This window comes from Barbus barbus (assembly GCF_936440315.1).
Source record: "Barbus barbus genome assembly, chromosome: 26".
Lineage (NCBI taxonomy): Eukaryota > Metazoa > Chordata > Actinopteri > Cypriniformes > Cyprinidae > Barbus > Barbus barbus.
Window position 1 is genome coordinate 29,315,421 of NC_136754.1, and position 14,291 is coordinate 29,329,711.

A 14,291-nucleotide genomic window follows, 5' to 3' on the forward strand; every position below is an offset into this window, starting at 1 on the left:
TCTGTTGAGTGTGTCATGTGTTCACGCCTCTTGTGTCCATATTTGGTTTGTTTCCTGTCCTTGTGATGTGATTATTAGTTAATTCTTGTCCAGCTGTGTTCGTCTCATTATCTATGATTATCCTGTGTATTTATAGTCCTGTTCAGTTTGAGTTCGTCTGGTCTACTCGTTACTCCCCGGTGTTCCTGTCTGGGTCTGCTTTGCCTTGTCTTGCCCTGCCTTATTTGTAGTAAAGACTGTTATTTTGAGTTACATCCTCATCTGCGTGTTCCTCGTTCCTCCCTGCTGTGTGCATCGTGACATCTGCGCTATCAGAAATCCAATAAAAAGAGCCATGATCCGGACTAATTATATACTGTCAAACAAAAGAGCACAGAAAAACCTGTCGGCCTGTAAATGCCTCTAATGTAGACTGTAGGGCTGTCGATAAAAAAATAAAAAAAACACAATCCTATTTTTTTTTAAATAGCGTTTGTTACCAACCCCAGTTAGTCTAGAGGAAATAAGGCGTGTAACATTAAAATATTGAATGCGTACTGGAAAACATCACACACAAGCCAACCTAGTGTAAGAAAAATGATGATTTATTACAATGAAAATCAATATAACCAGGACACCTCAAAGTAATTGATTACATAAACAATTTATACAACCCCCACCCCAAAAAAAGGTTCACAAAAAGGAAAAAGAGAAAAGAACTAGACCGTGCCAAATCAAAAACAAAGTAAAACCAAAACCAATCCTACTAAAAAAAAAAAAAAAAAAAAAATCTCATCTAACTAAATTAACATTCAGCAAAGACAAAAACAAAAGATCTTCAGCGTCAAAGACGCCCTAAAAAACTACACTCACTAACCAAAACGAAAAATACAAAAAATGGCACAGGTCACTAAACTAGTGTCCTAGACATAATTGATAACTCAGTGTAGCACATGTATATCACGTGATATCTCAGCTGTTCTTTTCTCTTCCCCGTTTAATAACAGATCAACCCGCCAGAACAAAATAAACGGCGAAATACTCACAGAGAAAAGTCAGCCCAAATGAGCCTCAATTACCAAGCTCTCAAAGAACACATTTCTCAAAACACTATAACAGTACAGGTCAAGCAAACATGCATCACAAAAGGATCAAGTGCTCTAGCGTGCAAATCATCTCCCACTTCCCACGCAGGTGCACTCTTTAAAGGCACATGGCGCGCCCTCATTGGAGAAGCCGTGTTGTATCGTCACCCGGCATCTTGATGATGGACAGATGGATCAACCAATCAGATAGCCGCTTCGTCCTGCTAAAAATGAAAGTACAGGGAAAAAAAAAGAAAGAGGGAAAAAAAACAACTCCAAACAAATAACATAGGACGTAACAGTGTTGTTAATGCTAGTTCTATTTGACCCTATAATCACCCTTAGTTCAAGCCGGGGTTGCCATGTCCATGGTTTCTCCCTTCACCAAATATTATTTGTAGCATCTCTCATCCAATAATCACAAAAAGCTTTGTTACTTCTCATAAGAAATACAGTCTTAGCTCTCAAATAATGTCTATTACTGTATCGCAAAATTCAAACAATAAATCCAGTTTTTGCTTCAGTTAAAGCAGCAGTCTCTTCCACGTTAATTCAAGTTACAGCACAAAATAAACATGAATGAACATCAGAAGATAAAGTTCAACTTACTGAAATGTATCAGGTCTATGTAATCGCTCAATCAGCATTTCAACCACAGAAAGATGCTTACAAAACAGCTTGTGAACAATCTGCATTCATGGCCATAGCCAGGGTTTGAAAATTAGTGAGGTCTGGGGTGGGGTTAAGCTAATCTTACATCTACAAATACAGCTCATTATATACACTAAACACTTTAAAAGAGACAGAGATGTAGATGTTTGTGAAAGATGTTTTCTCTGTTTTGGAGGGATGAACAAATTAAATTATACCATAGTTATTGTGTACAAATTTGTGAATATTTTACTACAGGTTAGGGGTGGATCATTTTATCAGATATTTATTAATCATGCAACAATATACTACTATACTTTAATACTATATTGAATGAAATGGACTTCTTCATGGCTAGTGTTTGCATATAGTTCATTTAATTCTGTAACTTGATAACGACAGATAATATCATGATATTTTTTGTGTTTGCCTTACCGAATGTGCTATCCTGTCAGCAATAACCTGTCCGTGGGCTTTTTTGATTACTGTCAGTTTAACTGTCAATGATGCAGTGTTGCCAGATATTGCTATAAAAATGAATAAAAACAAAAAATAATAATAATAAACCAAAATTATTTCAAATCCTTTGCAAATAAGATAAGATAAAGATATCGCTGACCCTAAACTGAAACGTCCCACTTTATTAACTTTCTAAAGTGTCAAATTAAGAGTAAAAGAAAATTCTCTGAAGCCTTGTTCGCTCCGGCAGCATCTGGCAAAGATCATTTCATTCCGCTGACACTAAACATTCTCGCAAACTGTCTAAACTGAATTATACATGCAGACACTCTTATGAGGACTTTTAATTAGCAAACTAGTCATTCAGAGAACAAATGTTATTTTTGAATGTGCTGCATTTACCACAATTCATTAGTTAGCGATAAAAAACAGAGGGAGCCTATTTATTGATATTTATATATGTATATATACAAACATTTCAGTTTTTATTTGATTATATCTGAAAATAAACAGCAGTTGAATAAAACAGTTCAGGCTTTGTTGTAAATTTTAACGTCTTCTATTATAGCAATGTGCCAAATAATAGGGTTCCATGCCCAGTATTAGCTGCGAGAGATTTTTTCATTAAAATGTACACTATTTACTTTGTTAGCACACATTGCTTAAGGTCTTGAGGTGAGCAATTAGGCAAAGAATATTCTGAACCACCCCTTTAGTTTGCTGTGAGTAAAAGACGGAGAGGAGGAGCATTAAAATAAAACCCTGCCCTCTGTTCAGTATTCCGTTTCAGTTAGAAATATGTCACACTACTGAAGTAAAGTCGGCAGCAATTTCCAGTTCACCTGGACTTTAAGAAAACCAGGGCATAGGTATCAGCAGATGTTATTCTGAATAATCGGTTATCGGCTGAGAAATGTAGTATCGGTGCATCCCGAGTGCTTACAGACTCTGAGGAACCCTCATATCCAACGAAGCATAAACTTCTGTCTCTCTGGCCTCTCCTGCCATCACCCTTCTGGCTGGATACACCGCCCGTCTAACCTCATGAACCTCAGTGGACTGCATTATTTCAGTGTTAACCATCTGGGTGGATGGATGGAGTGCCTGTTTAACCCTTTGAGCCTCCATGGACTGCATTATTTCAGTGTTAACCATCTGCATCGCTCCTTGAGTTTGCAAAGACCGTTTTGGAGGCTGCTTCTCAACAAGAACTACACTCTGGTAGTGCTGCGTTTCGTGTTTGGCAGAAGCACCAGAGCCCTTCTTCTCCTCTATAAACCGGTTCTCCTGAAGGCCTAGGACTGGGCCGGACGTCACCAGCAGAGTAGGCTGGGCTTCCATCACATAAACAGGGGTGGTCGGGGAATAGTACAGTGTAGGCTGCTGGACTAACAGGATTTGGTTAGGAACCACTACTTTATCTTGGACATAGACTCCTGTTGAAGACATACTGCTGGTCTGCTGCGCTCCTGCGGTGTGAATGACGGCGGACGAACTTGCTTTCTGCTGAGACTGTAAATGACTAGCTGTCCCTAGTATGGTGACATCTTTGTGTGTGGCGGACAGGACCGGTTTGGAGGTCACAGGGACAGTCGTGCTGATTTCAGCCTCTATTGTAGAACCACTACAGATCTCAGCCAGAGTCTTGAACTTCAGATCAAGGTCATCAAGAAAAGAAAAGTCATTGTCTTCGTGTAAGAGACCGCAGATATCTTCAAATGAGCCCTTGTATGATTCCTGACCCTCGTAGTCGTAGATCTTTAGACTGTCTCCCTTGTCTTGCTTCTTAGCCACATGAATTGCTCTCTGTAGTAACACAGGAAATTATGTTGCATTTATTGATTTAGAAACCCTTGACCCATTCATATACACCAGTGACCCAAAAATACATAAAAAATATATTTTTAAAAAATATTTCTAACCGTACATACTGTATTACATAATTTTCTATTTGTGTTTTACTGGTTTTTTTTGTTTGTTTTTTTAAGTTTAAACGTCAAGTTTAAACATATCATTCTGGTCTTTAATCTTCATAATGCATTCAAAATCTGTCTATTTTCACATTACGTTTCCGTTTGGACCTGAACAATTGTTATAAATGGGTTATAAAATAGTCATAGTATTTTCCAATGAAAACCATATTGTACCTGATTAGCAACTTGTAATTAATGAGTGAATGTGGAAAAAAAAATCTGTTTTGAATGTTACCATGTTATTACTGCATTTACCTATATATATTATATAAACAGTATTACTGTGGATTAGAATTAATACAATTGAATTAAATTCCTTTGAATTTATAACTCATGATTGCTCAAAACATTCAAAAATAAATAAATAAATATTAGACTGAAAAGTATTCAAACAAAATAAATTAATTTTACTTCCATAAACTTTTACTTTCAGATGACAGAATTGTTCATGCTACAATGGTTCATCAATTGGCATAAATATTCATATACATATGCATGTGTACATATTTAAAATTCAGTTCCAAAAGTGTGTGAGATATGGGGAAAAACATATTTTACACTAATATAACTTCATACATAATTTTACAAAAAAAAAGATTTGACACCTAATGGTGCTCCATACATACCTGGGTCCAACATTACCTGCATATGAAACATGTAGCTTTTGTGTGTGTGTGTGTGTGTGTTGGAATGGTTATATATTTTAAGAGATAACTGTCAAAAAGTTTTGGTCGCTTACTAAAAGTTATGTATGATTTAGAAATATTTTTAATAATCCAGGTCAAAATGAACTTAAATGCATTATGAGAGTTAAAGCGTTCTGTTCTAGTGCTTTTTTATGGCATGGTATCCAAAAGCATGTTATGTGCACCTGGTATTTGGAGTCTTCCATATGCATTTTGCAATATTAATATTAATACACAGTCGATTCATTTATTTTGATTAATGATCGATTAATTGTTAGTTTGCATTTAGCTATGAAGACTTGTGCTGTGTAAAACTGATACTTACTTGAGAATAGTAGTTGCCTAAGAAAGCCTCAGACAGTGCAAGCCCATCAAATGTATAGTCTTCAAATCTGCCGCGTTCTTCTTTTCTTTGTCCATACCTGTACCGCCCGTCAATCTGACTCCTGTGGTGATGAAATGCACTGTCATGCTGGTTGTAGAACGAGGTCCAGTGTGAGCCTTCTGCTCCAACTCCACCATCCTTTACTCCACCCCACACCTGAGCTCCTCCTACAGCGCCCACATTACTGCGCTTGTTGTCCTCCAGCTCCTTTGTCATCTGTAAAACAGCCATATCCTGGGGGACAGAGTACAGCATGTTTTTATGTCTGCAGGGCCATAGACTAATGCTCAGTCAAGTGCAAAATACATGTAATCATCTTTGGAAAGTAAATAATTTTAGCAAATTACTTCAACTTGATAAGCAACTTCAACACCATACATTAAAGTTCAGCAGTAAGAATGATAGTTTGACCAATACAGATTTAAACAACATGCATGATAGAAATGAAAGACAATAAAACTACTACTATCTACTAAAAAAAATTAATGAATCAAGACTTTAGACCATCAGAACCAAAAAGCACATTAGTGATATTTTTTCCAGAACAGCATCTAGGGCCTGTTTCATAAAGCAATTTTACCAAATAAGCCAAGCTTATTTCAGTTAGTCTGACTTATTTTGAACCAAATCAACTGACAATAAGTCAGACTAACTGAAATAAGCTTGGTTTATTTGGTAAACTTGTTTTAAGAAACAGGCCCCTGGTCACACATGTGCAAGAATCCTTACATAAAGCCACCACAATGGAAGAAAATCTGAACATCAACAGAACGTCTGTGGAGGTAACCGAAGAAAACTCATGCTTCTTGAGCACCTTTTTATCCCCCAAAAGATTTACATCACCAACAGAAACTGTGTTTTGATTATAAAGTCTCTGAACACAGACATTTGTGACCCTGGACCAGTCTTAAGTCGCTGGGGTATATTTGTAGCAATAGCCAAAAATACATTGTATGGGTCAAAATTATCCACTTTTCTTTTATGCCAAAAATCATTAGGATATTAAGTAAAGATCATGTTCCATAAAGATATTTTGTAAATTTCTTACTGTAAATATATGAAAAGTTAATTTTTGATTAGTAATATGCAGACAAATATTGTCCTATCCTAACAAACCATACATCAATGGAAAGCTCATTTATTCAGCTTTCAGATCCAGGGTCACATTTGGTTAATTGTCCTTGCGATGAACCTCAACATTGCAGCTGAAAAATACCTATAGAAATTTGCTTTAAATATTTGAATAAAGACTATTTGCATAAATTTGTCTGAGTGCCATTTAATTAAAAAATATATATGTGTCAAAGACGAGACGTGTATTGAATTACATTTTATACAAAAGTGATTTTATATACATAGAAAACATTAAATTCAAGTAATGTTTCAGGGTCCCACTTTATATTAGGTGGCCTTAACTACTATATACTTACATTTAAATTAATAATTTGGTACAATGCACTTATTGTGTACATAAATGTTTTTACATTGTACTTATATTGTTAAAAATACCTATATGTAGTTACATCTGTCATTAATTTCTGTAATTACATTTATAATTACACTGTTGACCCATCCCTTACACCTTAACCCACTCTTAAACCCACCCATACCACCAAACCTGTCCCTAACCTCACCCGTATCCCACCTCAATAACAGCAAAAGTGTTTTACAATACAATATGAACACAATAAATACATTGTACTTATTTTTTGTTTCAAGTACATAGTAGTTAAGGCCACCTAATATAAAGTCTGACCTGTTTCAGTAATGTTTCAAATAACTTTAAAATAAAATGCATATACATACATAAGTGATTGTACTAAATGTTATGGTATTTTAAATTATTAAAACATCTTGCTGATAAATGGGTAAATGTGGTTTGAAGGACAGTGACAAAGATTAATGGAAAAAAGACTGATGCGGGAAAAAAATTAAAGCAGCATTAACCTTTAATAGTTTTGATACTTAAAAACTCATTTTTGTCTTGGTCCCATAAATAAATACACAGCCTATAGGCAGGTGTGTAATAATAGTTGTAGCAGTTTGTGTGCTTGACAGTGTAGTTTTCTGCAGCACTCTTTACTCGTCTAACACAAAAACACACAAGAAATGTAAACATAATATAATAAATAATAAATGAGTGTAATAATTATGTCACGAATCCGGTCTGTGGCCTTCCGCCCGATAGCCACCAGAGGTCGCCTCTCCATCATATTGACTCTCACACCACGCAGCACACTGAACTACAATTCCCATCATCCATTGCACTGACGACACATATACAGCTGATTGCACTAATCACGCTCACACCTGCGAACTATCACACAATCACACACTCTACTTAAACCATGGACTTCCGTATGCTGTTCACCCGTCTGTGTTTTGATCTCTCTTGTGTCTTGCCTGTGCCATTTGTTTACCAGTGTTTGCTCCTGCCTGTGTATTGTCCTGTGTTTTCTGTTAACCTTTCTGTGTGTATGTCTAGCTTTGAGTCTGGTCCTGCGTTTAACACTCTCCACATGTTAGCTGCCTCACCGAGCCATTCTGTGTTTTGTAAGTCTAAGTTTAGTTTGTTTTGTTTATAGTCTTGTTTCCTGTTTTCTGCCCGTGTTTCCTGGGTTAACCCTTTGCTTTGGACTCTGTTTGTACCCCTCTGGACTACTGCTCGTGTACCTGGATTATCTCTCTGCCTTGCCCCTTTGGACTCTGTTTGTATAATTAAAAGTTTGCACATGGATCCGCACGTCTCACGTCTTGTTCACATCATTACAAAATAATAAACAACAACAGTTAAAAGGGTCCAAGTTTAGAATTTGCCAAAACTGAAAATACAAATGCTGCTGATTCTGTCTGTTAAATATAAACAGAGTTAAAAAGTTTCTAAATTTTCAGTAACATTTGAAATATTTGATATTTTCCATGTGTCCTCAGAATGCTTGTGTTGTTTTGATGCTGTACTGACAAGATACAGGCTAATTAGTCGTTATGGGCCACGTCCAAAAACAAACTGATAAAGATTTAAATGCATCCAAATTCCTTAGAAAATATTTTGCCAGAGGCATTTCTAGATGATACACACCAAAATACATGTAGATCAGAAAAAGGATGACAATCATGTTCTGGCATAAATGTTACTATCAAGAAGGTTGTGTTAAACATTTAACCAACCGCTGGGTCAAAACAAACCAATAGCTGGGTTTGACCATATTTGACCCAGCGCTGGGTTGTATTTAACCCAGCATTTCTTAGAGTGTAATGTACACATTCTAGGTATCCACCATAATGACCAGCTATTAAAAATTCAAAAGTTTAGGCACTTTAGCTACTAAACTTTAGCTTCTAGACTGCTGCTCTTCAAAAACACTCTAAGAACACAATAGGCAAAGCCAAAAGAAGAAAGAAAGGGCCTCTGGAAGATGTGACATATAACATAATATCAGATTCTGAACTTCCAAATTTGTTAATTTCTGCCTTGTACTGTAGTGTCACATACCTTGTCTTCCCCCTGTCCTTCAGTGTTATATGCGATGAGATGCTCTCTAGTATCAAACGGTATGACCTTGAAATCTCCTGCAACTCCTGCGCCTCCACAAAGACAGAAGAGCAGCAGAAGCAGCAACACTGCAAACACAGTCAACATTCATTCAGCATAAACACCTTCCACAACCGCACACGATTCATATAAAGCCATGCAACAGCAGTCAACAGTAATTCAAACATACTAACATGCTTTACTTGTAATATGTAAACTGTATCGATATGTATATTTAGATTTCAAAATCCATAATCTTTACATGGAGGACCAGATCTGCATAATGAAGATAATACTATATATATTTCTCTGGGAAAAAATAATTATTTTAAATACATGTTGTAAACAATTTCAACCTTCATATACCAGAATGCATTTCAAAATTAATTTCAGGGGCAAGAAAATAAATTTTTAATCTTACAGCAGAATACATTTTGGCTGAAATTAGATTTTTAATATTCATTACTGTTAATTCATTTTTTAAATAAAATTCTTCAAATGTGTTACACTGTATGTTCACACGTTATAGAAAACAATTATTTTTTTCTTGTTTGGAAATATATTAAGGGCAAAATACATTTTAAATGCTTTTAAAAAAAATAAGTGACCCTGGAGTACAAAACCAGGCATAAGTCACTGGGGTATATTTGTAGCAATAGCCAAAAATACATTGTATAAAATACACTGTAAAATTATAGATTTTTCCTTTATGCCAAAAATCATTAGGATATTAAGTAAAGATCATGTTCCATGAAGATATTTAGTAAATTTCCTACCATAAATATATTCAAACTTATTTTTTGATTAGTGATATGCATTGCTAAGAACTTCATTTGAACAACTTTAAAGGCGATTTTTTTCTCAATATTTAGATTTTTTTGCACTCTCAGATTCCAGATTTTCAAATAGCTGTATCTCAGCCAAATATTATCCTATCATAACAAACCATACATCAATGGAAAGATTATTTTTTCAGCTTTCAGATGATGTATAAATCTCAATTTTAAAAAAAATGTACCCTTAATACTGGTTTTGTGCTCCAGGGTCACATATTTCAATAAATATATTTTCAAGAATATACAAAATGGCCAAAAATATATTGGTGAAAAATACATTCATGCAAATATATTTAAAATTATATTTTATAAAAAAAATGTTTGTTTTTTTGTTAGTTTTTTTTACAATTTTTTTGAAAATGTATTTTACAGTAAAATATATATTTATAATATACATTATAAATTATAAATGCAACACTTTTGTTTTTGCCCCCATTTTTCATGAGCTGAACTCAAAGATCTAAGACTTTTTCTATGTACACAAAAGGCCTATTTCTCTCAAATATTGTTCACAGATCTGTGTAAATCTGTGTTAGTGAGCACTTCTCCTTTGCAGAGACAATCCATCCTGACTCGAATTGAGGAGGGATGGCATCCCCCTGGTCGAAAAAAAAATTACAAAAAGCATCCCCTCTGTAAAACCACCATCCCCCACACCATCCACTTTGGATTATTAATTTTGTGTATTACGTAAAACTTACCATGCACATGAAACGTTAAAAATTCTCTACTTATGATCATTTACGAACTAATTAATGGCGATTGGCCAATCAGAACTTGGTACTATAACAAGCTGTGCACAAGTGGAAGCAATTTCTTTATTTTTCGCGCAAAATGGTTCAAGCGCAACTTTTGAAGTTTTTGAAGACAACAAGGTATGATTTTTCCTTGATTAGAATTTAAAGACATTCTCCTGACATAATGTATGTGTGACTGTGAGGGACTGAGAGACGATAGGAGAGCTGACATTATCCAACTTTGAAAGAAAAAAAAAACGCGTCTTGGGAGTCCAAAAAGCATTCACTGCACGATGAAGCCCATTAGAATTCAGTTAGAATGCCCTTATAATTCCAGCAATGAAACAAAAAATACCCATGTATGAGTTTTTACGTTTTTATATTCATTGCACAAGCAATATACTTTTCTGTATATCACTACATGTGCGTGAGGCCGCGAGCACAAATGTGCTATTAGTTTTATACAAAAGTGCATACCAACACAGTGTTTCATTCCATGAATGAATCAGTTTTTGAACGAATCGAGTGAGCCAGTGATTCAACGATCCATTCAGATGGTCTGTGTCCCAATATGCATACTATACTATGCATCCTAAATTTTATGTGATATTAGTAATTTTCAATACTATTTAGGGCGGAAGGTATGCACATTGGGACGCAGGGATGGTCTCACTTGTTTTGTTTCTATTGAATCCATTTTGAACAGATCATTTGATTTGAGTGATTCAGAAAGTCATTTATTAAAACAGGGACTTGCTGCCACCCACTGGTGGTTTTATTGTCATATTTATTTATCCATGATGGACATAAATCAGCCAAGGTGTCAGTACAAAAACTAATTCAGCAAAATATTTTTTAATTATCAATATTAAAATTCCTCTATTTCAGGCCCCAGAAGGAAAAAAAAAACTTATAAATAATAGTTCATTTAAATTGGCTGTTTTTTTTTCATGAAATAGAAACCTTTTTAAAAATTAGACACATTTTGTAATCATTGTGTAAATTTAACCAGTTACACTACTTTAAAGTATTGAAAAAGCATTTTAAGAACACACATTTGACTTTTTAATGCAAGCATTTCTATTTTGGTAAACAGCACATCCTGACAGAAAGAGAGCTTCAGTGTTTGCACTCACACAGGAGCAGCAGCAGTCCCAGCAGCATTAGAAGAACACCAGATGCTCCAAACGTGGAGGAGATCTTTTTGGGCAGGCAAACTTTAGCTGCGTCACACGTGCAGACGTCTATCTGAAGCTCCTGACCAGCGCAGATCTTCCCCTGCTGGTCCCACACGTCCACAAACACACGGTACATGCCAGGCCACAGTGTCCTCTGAGACCTAAATAGCGCCGTAGTGCCTGAAAATACGATTTTAAAGATGACATAAGACTGACACATGATGAATGACCTGTTTTCAAGACATAAATCCAATCCTAAAATCGAATAGAACTATTTTTTTTTTTGACTCAACTTGCTGTAGTAACTAATTGCACAGCCTCATTAACGTTGCCATCTTAAGCCCTATTTAAGGGGTAATGTGATAATTACCAGAGCTTCTCCAGGATTGTAATACTGTCTAAAACTGTGCATTCATGTGCTCAAAGATTAGTGTATTTCACTTTCAATAAAACATCCTGAAAAAAATAACCCCAGGCTGGTAAACAATCTAAGTGGTTGATGTTCAGCCTGTCAGACCTTTAATATCTCTGTGTCTCAACTGCTCCGATTGTTTGGAGCAGAAGTTTGTAAAAAAAAGACACCAGAAAATCAAATGGGGTATAAAAATATAGTAAAGCATTAAAACGTGAATATGTTTTAAGCAAAATGCATTAAAAAGTGCATTCTTATGCACTGGATGCTGAATCCAGTTACTTATTCACTAGTCTAACATGTTTCTAAACATGTATGTTACGGAAAATGCACAAAAATACTATTTTCAACTTTTACATGAAACATATATTTTCCGAAACATATTTTACTCTAAAACTGTGAGGAAATCAAAAAGCTGTTTTCCAAATTTGAGGTTGATATCTCAAAAAATGAACTTTCAGTATGATTTTGTTTGGACAAATTAAGTAAAAAAAGGGGTTAATTGTGCATGCAAGTCATGTCGAAAAGATCAAATTTATGAACTGAACACATGAATGCCACCACAAAATTGTGAGAAAACATGTCAGACATTTTTGTTGCAAATAAAAAAAATAATTATTTTGTTGTTGCTGTTATTGTTTGGGGCAGAAGTTGGTAAAAGAAAAGACACCAGAAAATTAAATGGGGTATAAAAATATAGAAAAGCATTAAAACATGAGTATGTTATAAGCAAAATGCATTAAAAGGGCATTCTTATGCTACGCTGATTTCTCTATATTACCTTTGTTTCTGTAACTAGGAATTACACAAGCTTCAGTCTGGATCCAGCCCTTACAAAGACCTGAGATGACCGAACACCTGAGAAGAGATGATGCCAAACCCCACAAGACCTAAGATTATGCCAACCCTCAAACAACATACAAAACTACCAAATTTTGCATTGCATGATATGACATTAACTAACTGCTTGATTTTTACTGTACATTTCTGCCATATGGACACCACTGATAAGCTATTACTAAATATAATGTAGAAACTTTAATTTTCTGTAAAGCTGCTTTGCAACGATTTGCATCGTGAAAAGCGCTACACAAATAAACTTTCAATGAATAGAATTATTATTATAATTAAATAAAAGTTTAATTTGCATTTGAAACATCTTTCCCTCGTGTCTGAGTTCACCTGGCTTTACAGCCAGTTACTTACTGATGCTTTCTATTACACCTAAATGCAATGCTTACGTGACACTTCCTTCATGCATCAGTATCTACAGCATTATTCTCCTGAAGTGATTATGAAGTGGTGTGTCTCGGTTAACAAGCTCAATTCTGTAGCAAAGTCCTAGTCCATTTTTCACTGTACCGTATTTTTATGGATCCTTGAGCTTCAAATATGGGACAAAACAGATATATGAGCCAAGCATGAATGTCAGTTATGCTTATTTCAAGTCTGTATTTCTCAGTCATTCTCTAATATCTCATGGCCATGACATATTATCACATCCCCATGAGTTCACATATCTTGGCTGAAACAGTCTATGACGTTTCCACAAGTTAATATGATGTGGCCACAAGAAGTTACAATTAATTACCGTTGAGAGGCTCGATGCTCCATGACTCCTTTGTGCTTATGGTGTTCACTTTGAAACCAAAGGGTGCTCCATTGGGGAACTGATCTTTGTCCACAGCCGTGACATAAACCACCTGATCCTCATAGCACAGCGTTTGAGACTGATGGGTCAGCACAGGACAGTGGTCATTAAAGTCCTTTACTTGAATGGCAATGGTTCCTGTTGCAGTTTTAGCTGGGACATCTATAACAGAAATTGCAGCACATAAAACTATAATAGTTTGAAACTCTTTTATAAGTGCTTTTAATAATAACCGTTGCCAATTATAACTGATTTACATACAAGTCATCAGTGCAGGGTAGATTAAGTCTGTTACTGATTACAAATTACATGATAAAAACTGTAGTTCGTAACATAATTTGGACTACACAAATGTAGTCTAACTATTTTTAGATATACCATATTGATTAAAAACAACAACAAAAAACATGACATTGCATGGCCAAAGTCTTCCAGGTCTGAAATATTTTTGTCCAGACTTTCAATATCAATAATTAGTGAAGTTATAATGAAGACAAAGTACTTCACAGCTATGCATTGGCAGTGTTTAATAACTTGCATAAATATTAGTGTATATAAGAGGTAGGTTCATTTAGAAAGTAATATTTAAAAGACAAAAAAGAACTTGGGTGAAACGGTATGAATAATTGTGTGACTAATATTTAATCATATAATCCATAAAAACTAATTGTAATCTGATTACAAGCATTTTAAAATGTAATATAATTTAATTACAAGTACAGTACTT

General features: G+C 35.1%; 1 protein-coding gene across 1 annotated transcript in view; it reads right to left on the bottom strand.

The window, feature by feature from the left end:
* Positions 1 to 564: 564 nt before the first annotated feature.
* Positions 565 to 14,291, bottom strand: part of LOC306846020 (desmoglein-2-like protein) — a 46,823-nt gene continuing 33,096 nt past the window's right edge. Inside the window, exons 10-15 of the mRNA XM_079379078.1 lie at positions 13,505 to 13,726; positions 11,460 to 11,681; positions 8,712 to 8,839; positions 5,159 to 5,452; positions 3,118 to 3,980; positions 565 to 1,288 (exon numbers count right to left, since the gene is read on the bottom strand). Coding sequence (XP_079235204.1) covers positions 1,204 to 1,288; positions 3,118 to 3,980; positions 5,159 to 5,452; positions 8,712 to 8,839; positions 11,460 to 11,681; positions 13,505 to 13,726 — 1,814 coding nt within the window. The 3' untranslated portion in view covers positions 565 to 1,203. The remainder of the gene's footprint in view (positions 1,289 to 3,117; positions 3,981 to 5,158; positions 5,453 to 8,711; positions 8,840 to 11,459; positions 11,682 to 13,504; positions 13,727 to 14,291) is intronic.